This window comes from Sitophilus oryzae, unplaced genomic scaffold (genome assembly GCF_002938485.1).
Source record: "Sitophilus oryzae breed Bouriz unplaced genomic scaffold, Soryzae_2.0 scaffold_469_pilon_pilon, whole genome shotgun sequence".
NCBI classification, from domain to species: Eukaryota; Metazoa; Arthropoda; class Insecta; order Coleoptera; family Curculionidae; genus Sitophilus; species Sitophilus oryzae.
The window spans coordinates 667,232-694,415 of record NW_022147050.1 but is presented as its reverse complement, the minus strand read 5'-3'; the positions used below and the strand labels follow the sequence as shown (position 1 = coordinate 694,415).

Here is a 27,184-nt window from a genome sequence, read left to right as displayed (position 1 = left end):
CATGTTCCATTTGAAAAAATTGAGAATTGATTAAAAAAAGGTTATCTTAAAAGAGTTGTATGATAAAATTTGGTATAAATTGTTTTAATTAATACACCAAGAGTAAAAAAAGTAAAATATTTTATTATTCTTATAATATAAGCTTAATATTTTATATGAATATTATACGCACTACCTGAAAAAATATTTATAGACATCAAAGAACTATTAATATTTTAAGGAAAATCCTTAACCTGGATCTGTAACGAAAATTTAGCTGCCGAAATACGGTTTAAGAAACCTTCTAACACAAATAAATACTGCATTAGTTACCTTAAAAGATTGCGAAAAAGTTTTAAAATATCTCTATACTAAAGTAATAAACCCCAATTTGCCCAATTTACTAGAGTGTAGGAAAAATCAATTCGATAAGCATATGCCTAAGCAAAAATAGTGTATGTTTAACATAAATTAGGTTGGCCTGATTCCAAATAGGCCATTTTAGATTTCGGAGATCAGACGAAAATTTCTTGTATTATCGCAAGTCAGCTATGCTGACGAAGAAATATGAATTGAAGACCTATTAAATTAACACAAACGGCAAAAATTTTAACCTATATTTTCATACATTCTGCTGTTTGCTGTTTCTTTTGTCTGCCACGTTCAAAAAATAAATATTTTTTTTATTCTTTTTGTTTTTTTTTTCTTCTGACAACGAGGGAGATACATGAACGTGAATGAGATACTTTCTGTGAATTTCACTACGCTCATAAAAAGAGAAAAAAGCTTGCGAGAGATATCCCTACAACCACTCACCTAAATATGTCTCAAAAGTGATGAATTTTAATAAAATAAATACGAAATAAATAAATCATTATGATCAGGTAATTGTAAAAAATAAACTGTAAATAAAATAATTTAAATTACCATGACACCTCGATTATCTGATTAAACTTAATTCAAAACGCAGTAGTAATAGAAACATAATTGAAAAATGGCAGATAAAGATTAAAAACATTTTTACTGTAGCTACGCAATCAAGTAATGGTTGTTTATCAGTTATATTATATGTTCAACGCATTTTAATATTTTGGTTCCTATATTGGTTTAAATCAAGAATGTTGTTTGTTAACTGGAAACTTTAAAAACCAAAACACGTGCCAAGTGTAAAGTAAAAAGAAATGTACATACCTACCTGATACAAAATCGTAAACAACTTTTAAAATGTTATTTATACAGATGTTTTAATACATCCTTGGATTTTTAGAGAGATTTTACAGGATTAAAGAGGTTTTTGAGATTTAAAAAAATAATTATTTTCAATTATTATTTGCACTCAAAATAAAAAATACGATTCATGCAAATTAGATGAAAATACAATATGTACTTTGTACATAATAATAATCAATAAGTAAATACCTACTTTTAATAAAGTTTATTATTATAGTTTCCTGTTAGATAAACAAATTACAATATTAGATATTTAGTAAGAAAAGTAAATTAAAACGTTTTGGTTACACATATTGTTCAAACCAAAACATATTAAACAATATTAGGTAAAAATATTCGTTCTATTGGAAATTTTATTTCTCAATTAGTTTAATCAAACTTCTATGTTGAATAAAATAAATTTTATATTTTCATAAGCAATATTATTCGGAATAATCACGTATATGATACAGTAAATTAAAAATGTGCTTAAGATTATGCAAAAGGAAACAAAAAATAAGATCCATCAAAATCAAAACAGATGTGTTCACCTTGTACAAAGGGTTCTGAACAAAGCTGTTTTTAAAATGACACCTTATGATTAAAAGGTATGTATAATAATGTAGACTTACCTTTTATAAAAAGCTTCTTTAGGTAAAATAGAATTCGTTTCAATATATAAATATTTAAATAATAATCTTGATCTTTAACAAAACGTTTTCACTTTTTTTCACTTACACATCTTGTCATTTGTCATTGTAAAATTTAGGTAACTTCACTTACGGTAGTTCAATCGTATCCTTCAAAACATTAATGAAGGTTATGCAACACATAAAACTGGAAAGTATTTTGGATTGCGTGAGTAAAGAAAAATACATAAAAGGAATATAAAAATGTATTAGTTTTTTATATTTAACATCTTAAAATAAAAAATCAGAAAAAATTGAGATCGTTTATCTCCTGGACCAACGCGCCAAATCGTTTTTCGATAGTAGGCAATTCTACGTAATCCTTTGTTTCCCAATCTTCATCGGTCGATGGTTTGAGATCAGATATTTTGATTGATGTTTTTAGAGGTCTACCATTTGGACCTAAAGAGAAATAATCCTTTATATTCGCCGGTAGTGAATACCTATTCGGCTCGGCATTTTGGGGAATCGGTAAATCGTCTAATTCCGGCACTTGGATTTTGGTAAATTTAAAGTTCTGAAACAGAAAGACCTTGAATGTTGTATGAATTATGAAATTATAAAAAAGCAACTTACTTCTGGCAAACAGTGATGTTGAATACAGTAGTAATTCATGCCTGTTGAATCTCTATGACACCAAGAACCATCGGGAAAATATGGGGATACTCCCAGGTCGTTCAGCTCTAATCTGGGAGTGTAAAAAATGCCAGAATCTTTTCTTTTGCAAAACATAGCACAGCTAGTCCACAAGCGATCTAAAAATAATAGAAGCCATTTAAGCTAAGCGCAAATTGGCGTCATCAACGATGGCTATGAAATATAAATATCAGCTATGGCTATGAAATGAAGATCGCTGTGTTTATATGTAAAATTCCAAGGGTCAATCGAATGTCATCGATCGTCATTTCCATGGTACAAAGAATACATTCATGTATTCTACAATGAATACATGTATACATACATGTATTCTTTGTACCATGGTCATTTCCAAGCCAATTGGACGCCGTTTTATTCGATCATACGGTAGTTTAGACACGGTTTTTCGCGCGTCGCGTGTTAAAATTGTTTTCGCAACCGGTGTTTTTTTGTTTTTGGTAAAAATATGGCAGATGAAAAGTTAATAGAAGCAGTAAGATTTATAAGTGCTGTATGACACAAAGGATGCAAACTATATTTGAAAAGCCGAATTTGGAGTGAAATTGCAAACAATTTAAATTTGAAAGACGGTAAGTTTATACATATTTTGTTTATTTTGTATAAATTTGAATGTATTCATTCTTATTCAATTATGATTTGTAATCTGAATTTATTTTTTATTATTGAATATAGTAAAGATTCAGAATACAGAACTAAAGATATGTAACAATAGTTTCGATGGCGAATCAAACATTTTTATACGGTCGCTGAGGCGAGTCACTGAAAAACTGCGTCCCAATTTGCGGACCATCAGTTCCGGGACACTTGGCGCTGAGAAGCGCGCAAAGGCGTAATTTTAATTAGCACTTTCAAACTGTTTTCTGAAGGATGAAAATTTGTAGATAACATTCGAATGCAATGTAAAACAAAAATATAACAGTCAGACAGAGAAATATGGGAACATAAAGCGTCAGCGTTACCATGGCGTTACCCATGCGTTGTCACTCATGTGATTTCTGAAGGCTGAAACTGGCTGAAACTTTGCATGAAAAATGTTGAAAAGAAAACAAACTTACCGTCTTCGTGGGGTGCTTGCAGACCTACACCTTGAGGATCCAGTTCAGTCAATAATCTGGAAAACTCTTGGCACTTTCTGGAAGCATACTCGGTTGCAGTTTGTTTCTTGCTTTTACATAACTAAAAATAATATATACGTTTACTCTCAATTATACAAAGTAATTTACTCTTTATTTAAAAAAAAGTCGAAAATTTTAGAGATATTTTTAACAAGTTACCACTTTTATATTTTGTCAAAATACAGGGTGAGTTTCCTATGATGTTCTCTATGGGTATCTCGGAAACTACTGGAGACAGAGAGTCGGTTAAATGGGAAAAGAATTGCAGTTTTGTTGGGTCATAAATATGCGCCTTCCAGATTTTTGAAAAAGTTCATGGCTTACTAGAAATTTACGAAAAAAATTTCGGCAATTTTAAAAATTGTCCCTAATTCCATTATAATCTACTTTAGACAAAAAGTTTTCAGATAAAAGTTGTAGATAATTACATCCTTAATGAGATTGTGTCCGTTTTCTTCTAAAGCCTGTCATTTTTGACATATGACACAAACATATGTTTTTTTAAATGGAAACCATAGTTGGCCATGACTTGATAAAAAGCGCCATTTTTAAGCTTTTTAGCAATATAAGCTATAATATGTTTTTTTTTCGAAAAATTACTGAGTTATAGCCAATTCTTATCATTTTTAAACAATTTCACTTAGTTAGCCATGGAAACAAGTTCAATCGCCGTTGCTCTCAGAAATGTGAAGCTGTCACATCCAAACTTTGCAAATTAAAATAAACAAAAATTGTAAATATGAATTTTTCAAATGAAGAAATGAAGAAAAGCGTGTAGATACTCGCGCATCAATAGAGTGGTTCCAACATGGCTTTCATTATGCCCCCCCCCCATAATAAAAGAAATTTTAAACATTATTTATATCATAATTATGCGACCTCAGGCATAGGAAGAGGTGGACCAATTGCATGGGCCTCCTCGATCACCTGATCCATCCATTTTAGATTTTTTAATGCGGTATGGTTAACAATAAGGTTTACAAAAAAAATTATGAATTAAGACAGGCACTAAAGTGGCGACACGAGAGAAATTTAATCAAGTCGACCGGTCCTTCTGTGAGAATCGGTAGTAATTTAGTTTTAAAAAGATGCAACTCAAAGCAATGGCGGATTTTTGAACATTTTCTAAAATAACTTAAAGCGTATGTAGTGATATTATTTTTTTAAGCTTTAGTTTATGTAATGTAAATTGTAAAGAACCGTTTAATAATATATTCTGACTTTTTATAAGTTATAAATCATAACAGAATAAGAATACCATGTAATCTAAGTGAAATTAGTCAAGAAAGAATTGGCTAAACTAAATTTAACTTTTCTAACATGTTTTGAAAATCTTTCTCTAAAAACATTCACCGGTCAACGTATCCTCGAAAATGTATGGCCAAGAAAAGTTGAACAGATAATCCTACACGCTTTTCTTCATTTGAAAAATTCATATTTACAATTTTTGTTTATTTTAATTTACAAAGTTTGGATGTGACAGCTTCACATTTCTGAGAGCAAAGACTATTAAACTTGTTTCCATTGCTAACTAAGTGAAATTGTTTAAAAATTATAAAAATTGGCTATAACTCATGGTACAAAGAAAACAACGTATGATCGATAGCGGCTCCAATTTCGTTAAGTTTGCGCATACCACCTGTGACGTCATACGCCATACAAAAAAATATCCATATTATTCAATTGCCACTAATAAAAAAAAGACCTAAAATAGGGAAGAATTAGGACATAACCCCAAAAGTTATGTCAAATTATCGAGTTTGACATTTGAAAAATTATTTTCACGTTTATTGTGTCATCTGTTTGACAATTTGAAATTGGCGAGCGGAGCTTACCGACCAATGGTGCCGTTTGTCACCTGTAACGTAGTGACCAACCTGCGCAATATCATACCTTGTATTCTTTGTATCACGGCTATAACTCAGTAATTTTTCGAAGAAGACATATTATAGCTTATATCGCTAAAAAGCTTAAAAAATGGCGCTTTTTATGAAGTCATGGCCAACTATGGTTTCGATTTAAAAAACATATGATTGTGTCATATGTCAAAAATGACAAGTTTTAGAAAAAATCGGAGAACACAAGCTCATTAGGGATATGATTATCTACAACTTTTATCTGAAAACTTTTTGTCTAAAGTAGATTATAATGGAATTAGGGACAATTTTTAAAATAGCCGAAATTTGTTTTTTTCGAAAATTTCTAGTAAGCCATAAACTTTTTCAAAAATCTGAAAGTCGCGTATTTATGACCCCACAAAACTGCAATTCTTTCTCCATTTAACCGACTCTCTATCTCCAGTAGTTTCCGAGATACCCATAGAGAACATCGTAGGAAACTCACCCTGTATACACATAAAAGAAAATATTTTAAATTGTTTTACCTTATCGTCTTTGCAAAAATTGAACTGTCTATTGGTTCCCTCGCAGCCTTGATCAGTGTTCTTTGGCGGTGGATTATTGCATTCCCTAGTGCTCATTTGGATACCTTTCGCGTTACTTAAACATCCAGAGGAACAAGAACTCTTCATCCAAGAACTCCACCCACCCGGAGTCACCTGCACCGGTTTAGGTAGTTGCCTTGAACTGCAGTGTCCACCGTAACAGTACTGCAATAAGTGATTTCATTAATGATTTTTAATTTTTAACATTCATCATGGGACCAGCCAATTAAAACTATTTTAATTTTAGTTCGTGTCCACACTTTTTGTTATACTTCGCGAAGTGATCAATATGGAGCTTTGAGGTCAGCTTTAATATAAACCGTTGACGTTCTGTTAGAAATATTATACCGATCTGGTCATCGAAACTGCGTGGTCTCTATTTTAGTGCATGCGACAGAGATAAATATAAATAACCGGTTGACAGGCAGAGGGACAAAATAAAAAGCGGCATACAGTGTTGCCGGTTTTTACGTTTGTAGGAAAATGTGTGTAAAAAAATAAACTTTTTTAAAAATGTTCATGTATACTACTGAAATGAAGATAATATATCTAAGCTGAGTATAATCTATTACAGCTGTAGTAAAATGAGTAACTAATTGTGAAAAATAAAGTTCCAGTCCTAGATGCAACATTTTTCATAAATGCCTACTTGTGCGGTTTGAAATTTTGATGCAAAATCCGGCAATACCGCATAGAAGAAATGTATCAACCCAACTTTTATCTCTTTTTAATACATTTGATTCTCCATTAAGCTGTCGACATCACTGTCTTACACGTTAAAATCCAGACCACGCAGTTTCAATGAGCAGATCGGTATATAGGTATATAGTCTGTAATAACATATTATATGTTATTACAAACGCTCTCTAAATGCCGTACTTGAACTATTTTAAAACAACATTGTATGAAATACCTTTCCAGATCCACAGGGCGTACCATCTAAAGCAGGCCCTGCAAAATAAAATCCGCTTCTGTGAGGCGTTTTACATTGCAAGTTGTAGCAAATTTCAGACAATTGTTGACTTGGAGCTATCACTGCGTCCTTATCCCTTAGAAGAACCTCGCATTGTTTTTTTGCCGTGTAAATCCTGCCGGGAACATCCAAAAATCGGGAATGGTCTCTCGACCTCACTGGTTTACTGGAGTCTTTCAGACATTTTGCCCAACTAGGATAGATATGGAGTAGGTATTTAAGAATATATTAAAATTAAACAACGTATTAAATATCAGAAAGCCTCGGTTGATTATACAAAAACGTAAAGATGTAGAAACAAAATATTTTATGGATATATGTGGAGTGGCAATGTGCAAAATTTACAATTATTTTGAAATATACAGGGTGTTTCAGAACTAAGATCCATACCAAAGTTATATTTTTTCTTATGGAACACCCGGTATTTTATTTCATTTTTGGATTCTTGGGCCCAAAAAAAGGCATTTAATATAAGGGTTAAATATGTTTAAAATCTTTGATTTTTGAAATATTTAAATATATTTAATATGCATGCTACAATAGAATAGATTATTAACACCCTGTAGAACACATTACTTTTCAGAATTAATTCTTGTGCTGAGTTTAAAGGAGAGATAAACTTTACTGAAAAATGCGATTGCTTCCTTAAATTTATGCAGGGGTTCCAAAAATTGCTGATCTATTTTAAGGATTTATTTTATATAACTTCGTTATTTCAGATGCAACACCCTGTATTTTTTAAAATAAATCGGAGCAGATTCAAATGCTCTTTCAAACTATATTGTATCCTATATCTAGCTAGCTCAGATTTTGAATAAAAAGCGATTTTTCAATAACATGTCAATCAAGATGGCTGGTATCTCTTCTAATATAACATACAGTATGTCTCCGGATTGTGTTTACACTTTGATTTAAAAACAATGCCATTGATTTTAAATAACTCAATGTCGTTGTCAAGAACTTAAGTGAAAAACATAGCAAAGCTGAAGTTAAAATGATGTTTTTGTTTTTATTATTTTATTAGGTATTTCAGTTATAAAACTGTCACATGAATATATCTTTCAGAGATGAACCATTGATGAATACTTATATTAATACTGATCGATAGAGAGATTTTCTTTTATTATAAATCACACATATTGTAAAATTATTATAAAAATAAAATAAAACATATTTACCCCAATTTTGACATAACTTCAGCACTACAGGTGGACCATTGAGTTTCTCCGTTAGTTCCTCTGGAGGGAGACATTATATAGCCATCCTTAGGACATCTATTTCCACTATTGTCATGGTGCATACCTAAACTAAAAGATTTTTTTTATAAGATCAAAATTTGCCATTCATGAAAACTCATTTTTCATTTCAAGAGCTTTGACATTTTAATAATTATAAAATAATAAAAAGGCCATGTTTTTATATAGTTCAATAAATTCTTCATTAGTTCATTTCAGTTGAAAAAGAGGGAAACAATATTACTATCCAACTTTTTTTCTACAGGTTGTTTCTTGTGCCGGCTCTCGAGGGGAAATTCATAATAGTAAAACCACAGTTTAAAGAATATAAATATATCAGTTGACCCACTCTTCGCCCGTATCAAAATTCCTCCCGCCGCTCCCCGTCTGTCTTGTAGACTTGGGTCAGTCTACATCCGTTGCTCGACGTGTACACAGCGTTCCAAGTTTATTTTAGTTTTGTTTTCGGTCCGACGCATAGGGTGAACCAAAAATAGTGCTTTAGTTGTTTTGTTCGAATTGTGAATAAAATGTCTACTAGAAATATTTGTGCAGTATCGTTCTTTAGGTGCTCAAAAGATCAAGGAAGGTATGAGTTTATATAGTATAGGATATTAAGTATATAATAATTAAAGTATTAGACATATTAAGTACATTATAATTATGGAAAGCTAACTATGAATAAATTGTTTTAAAAATATACATATAAATTAAGAAAAGATTTTACTCGAAATATGCACAAAATATTTATTTTTAACAATTAGTTTATTATTTTAGTAGATATTTTAGAGTAGTAGTCGATACTTTACTATTATGTTTTGGATTTTGCAGTATTTACCGGTTTGCAAAGTGCATATTAAATTATTTTTTAAGATATTTGCATTTTTTAAATAGCATGTTTTACTTTTTAGATGTTTGTATTTAACTTTAAATACCTACCGGCTCTCGAGGGGAAATTCCTCACGCAAAAAAATATTTTAGATATCAACATGGGTCCTGCAACATGATTCTGCTTCGTTATAAATCGAAAGATGAAGAATTTTACCCCCTGTAGCTACCCCTGTAGTTTACGTTAGTCTGTGATCCGACCTATGTTAATATGAAAAATAAATCTTATTTTTACGAGAGGAATCTCCTCACGAGAAATGACACATGTTTTTTGAAACACCCTGTATTATGTTCAAAATGTTATAGTCTGTGAAACGAATAACTTTGAATTTGACAGTTCCCGCGGGCTTTACTAGTGTTAATTTTATTAGGTTAGCAACTTGCGGCCATGCTGACGCAATGCCGTCTCTAATAGAACAGCCTCGGAGCGAGATTTATGACGTCACGCTAGTTAGATAGTACGGATTAATAAATATGTATTAATAAATAAATATATATGTTACTGTAAATGTCCGAAATGGGGTAAAACCTAGAATAAGCGCGTTAAACCTAGGAATTACCAACAGCATTAACTAATTAGGTTAGCCTGGTTATTTGGAGGGTGTTAATGCATTGGTTAGCCTGGTTATTTTGGGGGTTAGTTGGTTTTTACTACCACTTGCTTTTGGTAAGTCCTAGGTTTTACCGTATTTCGGTCATTTACAGTAACATATATATTTAGAATATTTTATATGTAATTTTTTGGATTATATTCGACACTATTTTTTGACACAACACTGATGAAGGCTATAATGTTAGCCGAAACGTTTTTTTTAAACAAAAAAAAATGAAAAACCAAATAAAAACTTAATCAGCCTTTTTCCCGAACCTAAATCCCAAGAAAATCAAAAATTTTAGAATAATTTTACATATAAAATGACGGCGACCTTAATTTCAAAGTCATCACTGACGCCGTTTTTTCTATGATATTTTATTATTTGCAAATATATAATTTTCGAACATTGATACTTGTAAAATATGCATATAAATTTTGTGAATGTAAATAATAATACATCACTATTAATAGATATTGAATAGTTTTTGTTACATAAATTAGATCGATTTTCAAACCCCCAAATTTAAAATATATTTTTCATTTTACCCATTATCTTATGTACCTATTCATTATTTGTATATCGTAAAACATTTGCTGCATTTGTATGGTTCATAGTTTATTTGCCAAAGTACTTATTACCATAAATAGGTATATATATTGTATTTATTAACTGTATATTATGTATATTTCATGTAAACTATAAAATTTTTAAAATACAAACCAAAAATACGAGGAATAATTATGTTTTCCATGTATTCTACAACATATTTATTAATCCATAGGATCTAATTAGCGTGACGTTATAAATCTCGCTCGAAGCTGTTCTATTAGAGACGGCATAGGTCTGATATTTAGAAATGTCAATAGCTGATGACATTTTACTTTTGACAATTATGTCATTTCGTGTTGATTTTTGCCCTTGGATTTTTGCAATTTCGTGTTGATTTTTGCAACTGTCACTTGTTTTAATATTTTCCGTTTCTATTTCACGAACGTAGAAAGAGTTACCTATCTGATTCGTTCAGGCACACAATTTAAAGAATATCAGTAACTCTTTTGATAGAGGGATTTTATATTTGCCATGTTGGTAAAAAATAACGGTCAAAATTCAAAGTTATTTATTTTATAGACTATACAAATAAATGTAGGTCTAAAATAATAATCTTACAATAATTATAGATGGCTGAATAGGCAAATGATATTTATATTAAAAATATGCTTACTTGTGTCCTATTTCATGCGCTAAGATATAAACACTAGTAAATCCGGCACTAGGATACGGCTTCCCAAATACATTTGTAGTTCCAAATTCAGCTATAATACAAGCATATTTGTCCAAACATACACCGCCCACTGTAGCCAATCCCATCGTGACTCCGCTTTTCTTTCCATTTTCGTAAGCAAAAAAGTCCAATCTAAAAAGATAAAGTTTTTGAGTTGAGTATCCTTATGGGGTATTATAGAGGATAAAAATAACAAAATTATAATTAGTTAATTAGTCCTTATTACAATACTCTTTACTATAAGCGATGTCAATTAAACTTTTAGTTACGTAATCGAGGCGCGATTTTTAAATGCATTGTTGCCAACCGTAGACATATTTGGCGCCCGGCTGACTATCTAGAATTTAAATTTCCGGCTGGGGATTCAGTTGGTAGCCCGCTGTAAAGAATGTGAAGTTGCCACATTTATTTATTTATTTTCTGACATTGTCATTCGTTTTGACACTTTAGTTTTGTATTACGAGTTTTTGGTTTAAATGAATTGTGTTGTGATATTTTAAGCTTAAACATTTTTACTAGCAGACCTTGCAGTCGAACATTGCTCTTTTAGTGCGAAGTGTACAAAATAGCTTAATAGTCGTTGCAAAAAACTCTCATCGCAACCTTATATTAGAATATTTTGAACGGGAAAGCTGTAGTAATGGCCCTTTATGTCGCTTAAATGCTGTTAAGGTGGTGAGTTTTTTTGATGTAAATAATAACTGTTTATATATTTATAATTAATTAATTTTTATCTTTTAAAATATTTTGATTAAAAGAAAATATGTAAAAGTGGCTGTGCCGGTCAAGCTTAATCACGTGACTAAAAGTGACTTATTTGGTATGATCTGTATCAGAATAACTGATTTAATAACAGTCAACTTATGATCTTTTTTTACAATACTCTTATAGGATAATAATAGCAAAAAAATAGTTAGTTAGATATTAAATTAAATAGTTAAACTATCCTTACCCCGAAACGTAAAGTCCCATATCCCAGTGATCAGGATTAGAGTCGTCTTTAGGGTTAATACTGGCCTGGTATTCGCAGAAACTATCTAACAACTGTGATCTTTCTCCATTATAATGTGGCATCTGTCTGGGTTGGGTTTTCATAATGTCTAATCTGACTAGTACTAGCTCCAAACTATTTCCCAAACTCGGGTGATGGTACAGAGCTTGAACCTAATTAAATATCAAAACTCAAAATCAAAAGTAACATTAAGTTATTATTCATTATCTTCCAAGAGTGGACAGAGAATTATAGAATCTAGCTATAGGATTTGCAGTCAAAATAACGTATTTGCATTCTTAAGGAAAAACAAAGGTTCTAATTATAAAATGAGAATCGAATCCTAATATATTGTGTAATAATAGTAAAACCACAGTTTAAAGAATATAAATATATCAGTAAAAGTATCAGACCCACTCTTCGCCCGTTTCAAAATTCCTCCCGCAGCTCCCCGTCTGTCTTGTAGATTTGGGTCAGTCTACATCCGTTGGTCGACGTGTACACAGCGTTCCAAGTTTATTTTAGTTTTGTTTTCGGTCCGACGCATAGGGTGAACCAAAAATAGTGTTTTAGTTGTTTTGTTCGAATTGTGAATAAAATGTCTACTAGAAATATTTGTGCAGTATCGTTCTTTAGGTGCCCAAAAGATGAAGGAAGGTATGAGTTTATATAGTATAGGATATTAAGTATATAATAATTAAAGTATTAGACATATTAAGTATATTATAATTATGGAAACCTAACTATGAATAAATTGTTTTAAAAATATACATATAAATTAAGAAAAGATTTTACTCGAAATATGCACAAAATATTTATTTTTAACAATTAGTTTATTATTTTAGTAGATATTTTAGAGTAGTAGTAGATACTTTACTATTATGTTTTGCATTTTGCAGTATTTACCGGTTTGGCAAAGTGCATATTAAATTATTTTTTAAGATATTTGCATTTTTTTAAATAGCATGTTTTACTTTTTAGATGTTTGTATTTAACTTTAAATACCTACCTGGAAAGTCCAAATTTTATCGTCAGGTAATAAAAATACGTGCATACAACTTGTTCTGTTATTGACAAGTTTTTTAGAGTTTTTACTAAATTTTATGTAACAGTAAATATAAAAATTGACGAGCACATGGGAAAAACGATGAGTATCCAGAAATGATAAATGTTCAGGAAACCGTTTTTTTTTAATTCAAATTACGCATGTACTTTTATATTCGAGTTTATATCGTTTTTCCCATTTTTAAATGCCTCTTTCTATGTGGCCGTTATCGATATTCCCGTTTATTTAGGTACCAAAAGGTGTAGCCCCCCCCCTTTTTGGTACTTTCATTATTTTTCCAGTGTGCTCTTCAGTTAGTAGTAATTACTGTAATAAATTATATTTGCATATTTCTTAAGTTATGGCATGTTTTGCTTTTTAGCTGTTTGCATTTAACTTGAATTATCTACCTTTTTTCAAAAGGTAATAAAAAGTACTTGGATGCAACTTGTCTTGCCATTGTCAATTTTTTTTCAGTTTTTTACTAAATTTTATCGAACAGTAAAATTTATTACACAATTAACTCCTAACAGTCATAATTACTGTTCATGATGATCATAAAATTGAGAAAAAAATCCAAAAAATTGACAATGGCAACACAAGTTGTATGCAAAGGTACTTTTATTATCTTACGATAAAATTTGGGTTTTCCGGATAGGTAATTAAAGTAAAATGCAAACAGCTATAAAGCAAAACATGCTATAATTTAAGAAATATGCAAATTATTATTATATATATTAAAAAAATTAACTTATTATATTTATTTAGTATAATTTTTCATATGGGGTTTGCATATTAATTATTAATAATAATTACCCTATTAATTCCATATTCCAAAGAATTAGGATAGAATAATATATGAAAATTATTTTGTTGTAAAATTAACATGAATAAATTAGTATTATAAGATAATGTACTTAACTAAAATCCGTTTTTTATTTCACATTTCAATTCATATCGTATTTATATTTGTAAACAATGAGATATGTTATTAAATAATAATAAGAAGAAAGTAAATAAATATTGATCCATTATTAAAGACGCCTAAAACTGTTAATCGATAAAACTAGTACTGTATTTTTATTTTTCTACTTGCTATATTAAAATTCCTTAGTATTTTTAGATGATCCCTCGTATACGGCCAGCGTTCTGACTGATAAAATAGCACTTCCGCTGCACCCGGTAAACAAATAATTTTTTGTCACCTCGAAGGGTCACGGGCCGCCTTTGAAGTCAAAATAACAATAGAATTCCTTAGAGTGGGCCAACTGGTATGTATTCTTTAAACTGTGGTAAAACACTGGAAATAGTAGTGATGGGTTGTTATTTAACTATCTGTTATTTTATAACAATTATTTATAAATAACATAACGCAACCGTTACTACTTCTAAAAAATAACAGATATAAAATAACGACAGGTAGAGATCGGCCGCTCGTAAAACGAAAAACGAAGTCGGCGCTCTGCACCGTCACGAAATTCTATGCTGCTCGAAGCAATTCCAAAAACAACTAGTATGGATGGAAAACATGTTATTTCGTCAACCATCGATACAGGCGGCGAGACAACGGAGTGGGGAATGCGCTTCGGCGAACGTAGCTTCGGTCGATACCTCTTAAAAATAAGAAGCAGGTTTTTGAAACAGTTGCGGGCATAACGCCTGGCGGTCGAGATAACAGGAGTGGAAAGGAAAGCTGCTGCATTGGTCGATTGTCGATGGAGGCTCGCAACGGGTTGGAGAAGCAGTCATTTTAGATACGTTGTTTTTCAACCTGTTATGAGCATAACAGGGCGGTGGTCGAGATAATCGGAGTGGGAAAGGAACGCTGCTGCATCGGTCGATTGTCGATGGAGGTTCGAAACAGTTTGGAGAATAACGCATCAGTTATTTTAGATAGTACATTGTTTTTCAACCTGTTACGAGCATAACGGGCGGAGGTCGAGATATTATGGCGCTGTATGTTTCAGTACTTACTTATTAAGTTTCAATATTTAGGTATTTATTTATTCTGAAAAATTTTCAGAATAATATTTTAAGATTTTTAAAAATGTATACAGGGTGTTTTGAAAAATCTGGTCATTGATTAATCACGATCCTGCTTAAAGCCCTTGACGTAAAAAAGCTGATTTTTGAAAACGGATTGACTTTAGGGTGTAGAGGTTCGATAAGAAGGGATTTTTCGAAACTCGAATTCTAAGGGGGTGAAACTACCCTCAAATATTAGAATATTTTTTATTTAAAAACCGGTGAGTTTTTCGGAAAAACTCTTAAAACACATATATTTTATTATGTTGTTTTACATATATTCAGATTTTTAAAAAATATATACAGGGTGTTTCATAAAATATGACCATTGAGTAATCACTATTCTGCTTAAACTGCTTGACGTTTAAATTAAAGCTGATTTTTGGCAAACGGATTGACTGTGGGGTTGAGGTTCGATAAGGAGGGGTTTCTCGAATCTCAAATTCCAACAGGGTGAAAACGCCCCTCAAATATTACAATATTTGTTATTTAAAAAACGGTTAGTCTTTCGGGAAAACGCCTGGACACGCATAATTTATTTTGTTTTTTTACATATGTTGACATTTTTTCAAAAATCATACAGGGTGTTCCAAAAAGCTGAGTAATTGATTAACCACGATTCTGTTTAAACTGCTCGACGTTTAAAGCTTATTTTTGGCACATGTGAGAAAATTTTATCCAGTCTGTATGTTAATGGAAATTCTTGTTTTGCTTTATCATCACCATTAAAAATTATTAATTCGACACGAACGAAGTCGCGGGTACACAAACTCTAGTGTGTAGTTGGTTTACTTATGAAGAATATACTACACATTTTCTTATATTGTTATTTTTTTACCGCAAATGGTAAAATCATAACGAGCTTCTCGCCCGTCGAGTAAGATGCACTTCAGGATCTACGCGGATCGAGGGGCAGGGCGTAGGTAGATCGGAATGTATAGGTATAGACGGGTGGCGGAATTTTGGCTTTTTTTTATATCGCAATTTGTAACAGCCCTTATTTGTAAACAACCACCGTTTTAGAGAGGTATTTTAGGTAACAATCGATATTTAGAAATGTTTTGACACCCTGGAAATATTACCACCGAGCACGTCATTGTTGCAACTTGCAACTGCGTTAATACGCCTGGCGGTGACCGCCTCATACTTTCAGATATTTAGCAGTAAAATAAAGAAACCTGTTATTTTTAAGCTGTTATTTTAAGCTGTTTTTTATAAATAACTATAACAGTTTCAACTGTTATCTAAAAATAACAGTTTTGCCCATCACTAGGAAATAGTAGAAGAGATGAGCAAAACTGTGATTCTCCAATCGCAATTGAAACAGGGGTTGCGATTTTTAAATCGCTGCGACCGTAATCTGCGATTGCGATTTTAATATTTTGTACTAGGCATTCTATTCAGAGTGTCATTTTCTATCGAATAAAGTAAAAAAATACCGAGGGTGCCATTTAAAAATCAAAAGTTGTGGTCATTTTAGTGAAGCAGGTGATCGAAACAAATTGAATACGTCAATGAGCCCTAATTTATGTCATATGCTTACATACCAAATCTCGTTTTTTTTATCAGAAAAAATAAAAAAGTTATAGAGGCGAACCACTCTTGAGAAACACCCGGTATATTATGATCTTGAAACCATTAATTGCGAGGTTCTGAATGAAGCCTTGTTCTGTCTTTAGCCTACTCATCGATATGTAAGGAGAGGTTTAAGGTAAAAATATTTGTACATATGTATGTATAGGTATGCAAGTAGAGTACGAAATTTTTACTTACGCCGTTTATGTAGGCTAGTAGCATATTCTGTAATTTTCTGTCATCGTAACCAAAATAAGGACCAAATATTTTATATGCTGCTTCATCAAAAAACAACGCTAGTTCTACAGTCATTGGCGGAGTTCTACGGTAAAGGTTATTATTAAGGGTATTCTGGAAAATTTCGTCCTCGAAAATATCGCCTATGTTGTCATTTAACTCTTCATTTCTGTCCAAGAGGTTACCTAAAATAACAATCAAATATGGTTTCTATATACAGGGTTATTCACCTCATTCGACACGGAGTATTGTAGCCACACGAATTATTTTCAAAAGGTAAGGAGTGTCCCAAATAAATAAAAAATATCAAAGTTGTATTTTTTTTAAATGGAACACACTGTATATTATTACATTTTTAGTTTCTATGATTAAAATAAAGGTAAATATGATTAAGGTTTACCGCACTTTATTCTTAGCGTTTTGGAAATATTTACGATTTTTTGAAAATGCAGTAACAATTTTAATGCTTTATTTCTCTTGGCGTGTATTTAAGTTTTTAAAACAAAATATCGTACTGAAGTTTTCTATTTATTAAATTTTGTGTTGCAATAAAAAAAATCTTATACAGAGTGTACTTATACTTTCACTGTATAATAAAAGTCTTGGTGTAATATCACTTACCATACTTAAGTGACAATTTTTTTACGTTTCTTACCTGCTGTAGGAAATAAATCATCAAACAAGAAATCTTTCGCGAATCTTGCTCTCTTAATAATATGAGGTACTCTTCTCTGACTAGAAGGTTCTTCATCACTAATATCCCTCTTTACCAATCTTTGAAGTTTCGGAGTTAACGGATGTATTTCGAAGGTAGAGTTGTCCAAAAAAATTAAACCTTGCTAAAATACAATTAACATTTCTAATTAGATCAACCTAGAAGAATGATATTATGTTACTATGTAGGTAAAATTCATACGTAGAATTATAACAGACAGAATCAAAAAATATTTAGTTAACTGTTAAAGAAATTCAGTGGCGGCTCGTCAGGGTAGGCAAGGTAGGCGTACCCTAAGATTTTGGCAGAATTTAAGCGGTTTATTACATTACATTATTTACTATTGATGTTGCCAATACATAAAAATACTGTTAATACACGGAAGTGTGTTTTAATAATCAATATTATTTTAATATTTGTGGTCTTGTACAGGGTTGTTTACCACATACGACACGGAGTATTGTAGCTAAACGATTAGATTTTTACAAATTTCAAGTTTTGGGTTGGTTGAAGGACTGTTAGAGCTACAATTTAAAATTATTTTTACAAGATACAGAGTGTCCCAAATAAGTAAAAAATATTATAGTTGTATTTTTTTAAATGGAACACCCTGTATATTATTCTATTTTTGGATTCTACGATTGAAATAAAGGTAAATTTGATTAAGGTTTATCACACTTAAACCTTACCGTTTTTGAAATATTTTCAATTTTATTAAATTGCAGTAAAAATTTTAAGGCTTCATTTCTCCAACGGTATCAAAGTTTTTAATACTAAATATTTACTGAAGTTTATTTACTGATCAGTTATTGTGTTGCAATAATAAAAATAATACTACAGAGTGTCTAAAAATTTATTTTAAATAATTATTAGCTTCAAACGGCAATAACTTGTTTAATTTAAATGGAACACCCTGTATATTTTACGAGAATCAGATGCACAATTTAATTGTCTATCAAATTATATTATACCATTTTTTACCTATCTCTTTAAGTTTCCGTAGAAAATGCATTTTCTTGTAATTTAGAACTTATTTATCAATATACCCATGGACTATTGACATTTTAGATTATTTTAAAGATGTACCAAATTTTTAAAGAGTACAGATACTAATATTGTCGATATAATTCGTTTATTTCATTAAAAATAAAAAACTGTTTAAATATTTGTTAAAGAGGACCAATTAATATGATTCCAGTATTCAAACTACATTAACTGACTGTTTGCGATGATTAATAATAATTGCTCCAAATACTAAAAAACTGAATTTTGTATGGGCATTAGACAGTGTGATAAAAAGTAACACCTTAAATATGATATTTCATTTTTTAATAAATGCTTATGTATAACAACAAAGACTTTAATTTGATAACTTATTATTATATTGATTTCTGACTCAAAAATCCACATTTATTTATAATAATTTATTAACAAACACAATTAAGTATGTCATTAATTAGTATATGGGCGGAAATAATGGTGTTATATTTAATTAATGGTATACTCTTTTATAAAGATTTAAATAGTTTTCTTTTGGCATACAAATGGGCTAGTAATATTATCGTTTTGCTAAAAACGATAATATTACTAGTCTGTACATTTTGTACATTTGTTGCTTTAAAAACAATCTAAAATGTCAGTATTCCATGGATATATTGATAAATGAGGTCTAAATTATAAGAAAATGCATTTTCTACGAAAACTTGAAGGGATAGGTAAAAAATGGTATAATACAATTTGATAGACAATTTAATTGTGCATCTGATTCTCCTAAAATATACAGGGCATTCCATTTAAATTAAAGAAGTTATTGCCGTTTGAAGCTAATAATTATTTAAAATAGATTTTTAGACACTCTGTATAAGGTAGTATTATTTTTATTATTGCAACACAATAACTGATCAATAAATAAACTTCATTAAATATTTAGTATTAAAAACATTGATACCCTTGGAGAAATGAAGCTTTAAAATTTTTACTGCAATTTCACGAAATTGAAAATATTTCAAAAACGGTAAGGTTTAAGTATAATAAACCTTAATCAAATTTACCTTTATTTTAATCGTAGAAACTAAAAATGTAATAATATACAGGGTGTTCCATTTAAAAAATACAACTTTGATATTTTTTATTTATTTGGGAGACTCTGTATCTTGTAAAAATATTTTTAAATTGTAGCTCTAATAGTCCTTCAACGAACCCCAAACTTACAATTTGTAAAAATCTCATCGTTTAGCTACAATACTCCGCGTCGTATGTGGTGAACAACCTTGTATACATAAATTATGATGGAGTCTTGTTTTTCCATTTAGGAAAATACAGGCAATAGAAGTTAAATAAATAATCATAATAAAGATTCACGGAAAGATTACAAAACAGATTTAAAAATTAATATAGTAATTCTTTAGTAATTAGTTGAAAAAAAGTTATATTTATTTTAATATAAAACTAAAAATATCATGTTAAATGTTGAAAATGCCTTACCACAGCTTTAGGGGTACACATGCTAAGTGCGGCAACAAATTCTTCATCTTCGTGTAAATAATGACAGTTTAATGGTGTTTGATTCAAGTATTGAACATTATCATCTTCATGGATGTATGTTTTAAATGTCGTTCCTAATATGTTGGTATTCTTTTTCAGTTTAAATTAATCGGCCTGAAATTTGGGTATACATAATACGAGATATACAGGGTGTTTGAAAAAACATGTGCCATCTGTCGTGCGCAGATTCCTCACGAAAAATAAGATTTATTTTTTATATCAACGATATATACATCGTCCATAGACTTAACATAAAATATATCGTCCGATTTTGCTTTGTTTCGTAGCTACAGGGAGTTTAAGTCTATTTTTTAAATTTATTATAACTGGAATATTTTTTTTATTACAATTACGTAAATAATTTATTAATTTAATTTTTATTTTAATTTTATTAATCACAATTAATCAAATTAAAATAAAAATTAAATTAATAAATTTAAAAGTTTTAACATCCTTATTTTAAACCTTAAAATTAATTTATAGAAACTTTTTTTCATATATTTTGATGAGGAATCAATCAGTGAGCAATTGTTTAACACTGTGACCAGTTAATGGCATTAAACATTTTTAAAATTTGCTAGATTTGGGATAAAGGCAAAATAATAAAATTGCGTTTATCTCGTCAAGAAGACAAAATATCAAGAGACAACTTTTAATCGACATTAAACGGTCTACACAATTTTGCTAACAAGGGAAAAAAAGTCAGTGGCGCACATGTTTTTATTAAAAATATATTCTACCCATATGCACGTCCCTGTGAATATATCAATTCTTGTTTAGCATTAAAATATGTGGCACTTATAGTATTTTTTACCATTTAAATTACATTAGAATCGCTAAAAGCATTTCAAAAAAAATTATAATAAATTGAAAAAAAATGAAGACCTTGTAGCTGCGAAACAAAGTAAAATCGGACCTATGTTGGGTACAAAAAATAAATCTTATTTTTACGCGAGGAATCTCCCCACGAGAGATAGCACATATTTTTTGAAACACCCTGTATATTCTTGTTTTTTTTTTGAGGAACCATGTAAAAATGCAAACTAATTTTTCGAGAAATATACAGGGGGACCATATACTAAGCCATTGGCGTAATTGAAGGGGGGAACGGGGATACCGGGGCCTCCCCAAGTGCTGTTGGGCATCCCCCAGAGAAATTTTGACTGAAATATGACTCTTGACTAAATATTAATTTTTATTTGCTTGTGATGTAGTAAAAATTACTTTTTCAGGTTTTGTTTAGTTAATATTATTTTGTTTTGTTTTGTTCAAAAAATGTGGTTAGTTTTTATTTTTTTTACAAACTTTGTAGGTATTAAAGTAATCTACAGGAACACGAGGTTGATAATCCAAGTGATCAAATTGATTGATACATTCATCAAAATGTTTTATTACAAAAAATGTGTTTATTTAGCTCGACCCGTACGGTATTTATTTATTTGTTTGTTTATTTGGGTCAAAATTAGAAATTGAACTTTAAGTACCTTCCTGTTGTCAGATTGATCTGAAATTTGGTACACACCTTTAGTTCCGATGACAATACAGTATAGTAATATCAATAACATTGTAAATCTAAGATGGCCGCCGGTACAAAATGGCGGATTTCATATTTTTCCACAACCCCCTCAATATGGGTATCAAATGAAAGGGCTACACTAGTAGAATACTGTGATTATGACAAAATTTAAAATCCAAGATGGACGTCGTTACAAAATGGCGTATTAGGTGAGGGCATGAGTAGTCGTGTCCAGAACAATTGTGTCCAAGATTGTGTGACGTTAGAAGGACAGATAAAAAAAAGTAGGTGATTAGATGTACCTACGTAGTTAGCGGTAGCTTTACCACCCAAGTTAAGGTAATAGGTTAAAACGTGCTGAGGACTGTAGGGCGTTAGGGTGGCTAAAAATGTAATGTCGCAAGCGTTTTCCCCTCAAGATTGGGCGCCTCTTGTTGTATATTATAGCCTTGCCCCTCTACTGGACCTCTGGGGGGGTCGACCGTTAAAATGTCCATTACTCGTGGGAACAACATGGAAACAATAAATAAAAAAAACAAACAAAAATAAAAACGAAAAAGAAGGCTCGAAAAGGCGAAAGAAAAGTATAATAGATGTTTTTTTTTTAAATTTAAGTACCTTCCTGTTGTCAGATTGATCTGAAATTTGGCACACAATGAAAAAGAAGGCTCGAAAAGGCGAAAGAAAAGTATAGAACGAAACGTGCAAAAGAAAGTGAAAATGAAACCTATAGTCGACTACAGAAACGAAGAGAACGGTTAGCAACAGAAACACCTGAGCAACATGATGCCAGGTTAATAGCACAACATGAGAGACAAAGGCAGCTGGTAGAGTCAGAAACACCTGAGCGTCATGAGTCCAGGCTAGCATCACAACGTGACAGACAGAGAGAGTTGTTAGCGGCAGAAACACCTGAGCGTCATGAGTCCAGGCTAGCATCAAAATTGTTTGAGGAAGGGCAAGCATACGTGGCTCTAAGTCGAGTCAAGTCTCTGGAAGGACTATGTATTGAGGAATTAGATTGTAATAAATTATCAGGTAGAAACCATGTAATAATGATGCACTAAATGAATTAAATAGAATGAGGAATATGCGGTAGGCATTTCCGTTAAATACTTAAAACTAGAAAATAAAAAATCGGTAAAAAAACTTTTAAGTTAAACGGTTTTATCTTATGTGCACTGAAAACTAGAAAATAATAATAACAATTAGGTATTTTGAACTTCTAGTTCAGAAATATTTTAGTACTAGGCAGAATAGCTTTTAGGCATATTAGACTAAAAATAAAAACGTGGGGCCCATTAACTATTGCTGTAATACTTTCTTCTATACTAAGGTGGATTGCATCGACTTACTATAATCGTAACTGGAGATTTTGACAATCAATAACCAGCCGTGGCGGCTTCACCAGCGAACGCCGAGCTCATGATCTACCAAAGTATAAAGTTATGCTTTGCCATAGGTAGGATTTCAGAGGGGCCCCACGTTTTTATTTTAGTCTAATATGCCTAAAAGCTATTCTGCCTAGTACTAAAATATTTCTGAACTAGAAGTTCAAAATACCTAATTGTTATTATTATTTCCTAGTTTTCAGTGCACATAAGATAAAACCGTTTAACTTAAAGTTTTTTTACCGATTTTTTATTTTTTAATATTAATATTATTCATTTTTTAAAAAACAAAAGCCCTCGCCCAATAATACAAGATTGAATACTCGTTTCATGAAGTAATAAAATATTTTCCACTAGTAAATATACATACTTTTAAAAAAAAATTTTAGTTGTTAAAAACTTTATATAAAGCACATTTTATAATATTACCGGTCGTGTTGCGAGTATCTAAGTGTAGGTTTAAAATTCTACGTAATATTAATTAACACCTTGTATACACATCAAACAAAACATTAACGGACAATATTTTTCATATTGTATATCGCAAATATATAAAAATGCCGACTATAAAAAAAATCACGCTAATAATTTACGAAAACACGCTAAAATATTAGGCAAATAAATATTAAAATATACAGTTAAATAACTCAATTCAGTTTGGTTTTATTTACATTGAACATATTGTCTTGTTTATTAGAGGTATTAAAAAAAACATTAATTTACCTTTGGAAAGCGGAAAATGAATATTCTATGCCTTCGTCGTCATTTTCTTCTTTCAAATCATCTTTCACTAATTCTTCTACCGGAAGATGAACTACCTCATAGTCTGGAATAGCGTCTCTATCAGTTGTTTGAAAGTAGTAAGCCAAATCGTGTTCACTCATAGCATCGTTCAAAAAACGTGCTTCTTTTAAAGTTCCACATTGGATTAAACGTACAAACAACAATGCAAAAAGGTATTTCAACATATCAATAAATTTATATAAAAAAAAAGAAATAGAAAAATTGAGAACTTAGGGAATATTAATTTTTCAACGCGGACATATTTTTCTTTTATATTTTATTCGAGTACAGTTACATGGTGACTGATGAGGGTACTTTAGAGCAGCTGAAGTGATAATGAATGAATATTTTAAGATCAAAAGAATAGGATGGGTTAGGTAAAACCCGTAAAGTATGTTGACCTTATTGCTATTGGCAGTGGTGTGCTATATGATTTTTTAAATTAAAATTGTTCATATTTTCCATATAGATTTATCTTTTCTTAAAATTAAAGAATCATTACTAGAGGAATAGTCTTTGGAGTGATTATATATGTGAAAATATTTTCAGGGCTGCTAGATTACGGTATAAGAAATATATTTACTCTTTGCATTTTTTCAAATAACTCCAAAATATGCCAGTTCAGAGCTGCAACAAGTCATTTCAAAAATCAATACTACAAACACAAAAATATGTTTTTTTTACAGAATTGAACCGATTTTGTAGTACTTTATACCGTGCTGGCAAATGTTACTCTTGGGTCGGTATTTAAATGTGTGTGGAAGTAAATCGCATAGGGATCTTATTGTCGGAGTGAGAGAAATGCGACGGAGTGCTGTTGCGGCGTTGCCGGTATGCCTTTCCCTATCAAGTAAAGTAAAATTTTATTTTACCGCTTATTTTTAAGACTTTTTTTCGAAAAAATGACTAGATAAAATCATTATAAATGTTTGTGAGCATCTGAAATGGAATTATAAGGATATCTTTAAGTATCATTTTTTTTATAACGGGAAAACGTCAGTAATCTTAATAATTTTTAACACATAACACACCATAACTCAAGAAATACTTTAGATATTGAAACTTTTTTTATTTTGAAGATAGGACCTTTTACAACATGTTTACATAAGAAAAATTCGATAAGGTTGTTTTTTTCCATTCAAAAATTGTAAACAACCATCTATTTACTTTTAGAGCATAGCAATTTTCAGCAGTCGTGTAATTTTTTTATTGATAAAGATTTTCACTTACTGTCTACGAAAAAATACAGCAGAAATATTAAGAAAGTTTTTGAAAAAAACTGCAATCAATTATTTCTAATAGATTTCGAGATATCGATTTTTGAATTCAGAGTTCTAATAGCCCGACCACTGTCGAAAACCAACTCAATTCCGCTTATTTTTACCAAAAATGCAAGTGTTTGGAGCATGCACTTAAAAATTTTCAAGCTATAGAGAAAATTACAACGACTCGTTAATAAATAAACAAAAATAAAGTATCACGAGACGTAATTAAACCGTGAAGCTGAATGCATGATGTACACCTTTCCCTAGAACTTTAAGTACTGACAGAGGTACTGACTGGGTCGACCGGTCAACTGCGACAAATCTGCTATATCCCCTTCCACGTCTCTTAGCAATGTGCACAGTTTCTCGATTCATTTCATACGTTTGGCAACGTGTTTACTCTCTTTGTTCAGTACATTATAAACGCATTGTATTCTTCCTACATACGGAAATCTCGACCCAAGACTAACCTTTGCCAGCCCTTAGTATGTATCCATTAAGCGGCCCATACATTATCAAACAAATTGCGCAACGAAGCGATGCGCAACGTTGCGTTGCACAACTGATTCAGCGGTCCATACACTATCAAACAAATTGCGCAACAAAGCGATGCGCAACGTTCCGTTGCACAACTGCCTCACCCATGCACTTAGTAAAATTTTGATCAAACTGTTTATTAAAAGTTGTGCATTGTTTGAGAAACAATCATGTCCTCAATTGCCATTGCGTCAATTATTATCGTATATACCCTAGATGATGTCGATGATACCAAAAAACGAAAAAGAAAACAGAGAATTTGGATGAAAGAACTAAAATATTGCACAACGAAGCGTAAAGCTGCCCATACATTATCAAACAAATTGCGCAACAAAGCGATGCGCAACGCTGCGTTGCACGACTGATTCAGCGGTCCATACACTATCAAAGAAGTTGCGCAACAAAGCGATGCGCAACGTTCCGTTGCACAACTGCATCACCCATGCACGTAAAATTTTGATCAAACTTTTTTATTAAAAGTTGTGCATTGTTTGAGAAACAATCATGTCCTCAATTGCCATTGCGTCAATTATTATCGTATACATATACCCTAGATGATGTCGATAATACCAAAAAACAAAAAAGAAAATAAAGAATTTGGATGAAAGAATTAAAATATTGCACAACGAAGCGCAACACACATACACTACACAACGCGTTGTGCAAACAGTCCTGTTACACAAAAGAATTCAAACATTCTTGAAACTCATCAAGCAATTGCGCAACGCATCAAACACTACCATACATTGGCAACTCGTTGCGCAACAGCCCGCGTTGCGCAATTTGTTTGATAATGTATGGGCCGCTTTACAGATAGATGTCATCGAATACATGTCTATTAAAAAGTGGTGATGTGTTTTGATCACTATGCAATATATCGATGGCATAAGTTAAGGGGCTGGAGGATTTTAAGGTACTCTTCAATATATTCGAGATAAATTTCTTTCGTTCGTCTTCCGAGCTACATAACAGAGTCGGGGATTCACTTGAAAGACAACAGAACAGACTCACTACGCACGCGTAACACGACAAATATTCAAAACCTGTTCTGGAAAACTAACGTTTTATTTACTAGTGGTATTGAGCATTGTTTTTTTATTCTGCTGCTTCGCCGCCGCCTAATAGTTTAAAGAGAAATCCCCAGCTTTTAAAAATTTATCATAAAAATATATAAAAATCTGACTTAAAGCCATTTATAAAAAGACTTAAATATTTTTAATGACTTAAGTCTTATCTAAAATCTTTTTCTATTTCGGAATAAAGAGTTAAACGACAGATCGTTTTCAAAAAGACTTAAATTTTAAATCTTAAGTCAGCTTTCGAAGAATGACTTAAATTCAAATGACTTAAGTCGTTAAAATGATTTAAATAAAAAAAAGACGTAAGTTTTCCGGAAGCTTGCAGCTCTGGGCCAGGTTGGGCCAGGTATTTTACTTTGTAAATTTCCAAAAATTATTTTCCTTAAATTTTGAGAACCACTGAATTTTTTCGGTT

At 31.2% G+C, this 27,184-nt stretch overlaps 2 protein-coding genes across 2 annotated transcripts in view; both read right to left on the bottom strand.

Annotated features, from left to right (window-relative positions):
- LOC115886141 (phosphatidate phosphatase LPIN3) overlaps positions 1-2,394 on the bottom strand; it is a gene marked incomplete in the record, with an annotated part of 96,516 nt that extends 94,122 nt beyond the window's left edge. The window contains 1 exon segment of the mRNA XM_030905212.1: positions 1,821-2,394.
- Positions 2,078-23,989, bottom strand: LOC115886152 (A disintegrin and metalloproteinase with thrombospondin motifs adt-1-like). Its single transcript, XM_030905225.1, has 12 exons — positions 23,829-23,989; positions 20,139-20,301; positions 17,595-17,778; positions 16,901-17,124; positions 12,019-12,230; positions 11,007-11,198; positions 8,244-8,372; positions 7,006-7,258; positions 6,033-6,257; positions 3,590-3,710; positions 2,454-2,632; positions 2,078-2,394 (listed from the first exon to the last, which is right to left on the bottom strand). The coding sequence occupies exons 1-12, from the start codon at positions 23,987-23,989 to the stop codon at positions 2,122-2,124; spliced, it is 2,316 nt and encodes a 771-aa protein (XP_030761085.1). The 3' UTR covers positions 2,078-2,121.
- Positions 23,990-27,184: the final 3,195 nt, after the last annotated feature.

What these genes read in the sequence shown, in the direction of transcription:
- LOC115886152 (XM_030905225.1), bottom strand. Translation starts at nt 23,989, where the DNA reads ATGAGTGAACACGATTTGGCTTACTACTTTCAAACAACTGATAGAGAC. An exon ending in GCGCATGAAATAGGACACAA is followed by an intron (nt 8,373 to 11,006) that starts GTAAGCATATTT and finishes AAAATCTTTTAG; the next exon opens with TTTAGGTATGCACCATGACA. An exon ending in GCAAGCACCCCACGAAGACG is followed by an intron (nt 2,633 to 3,589) that starts GTAAGTTTGTTT and finishes TATTATTTTTAG; the next exon opens with ATCGCTTGTGGACTAGCTGT.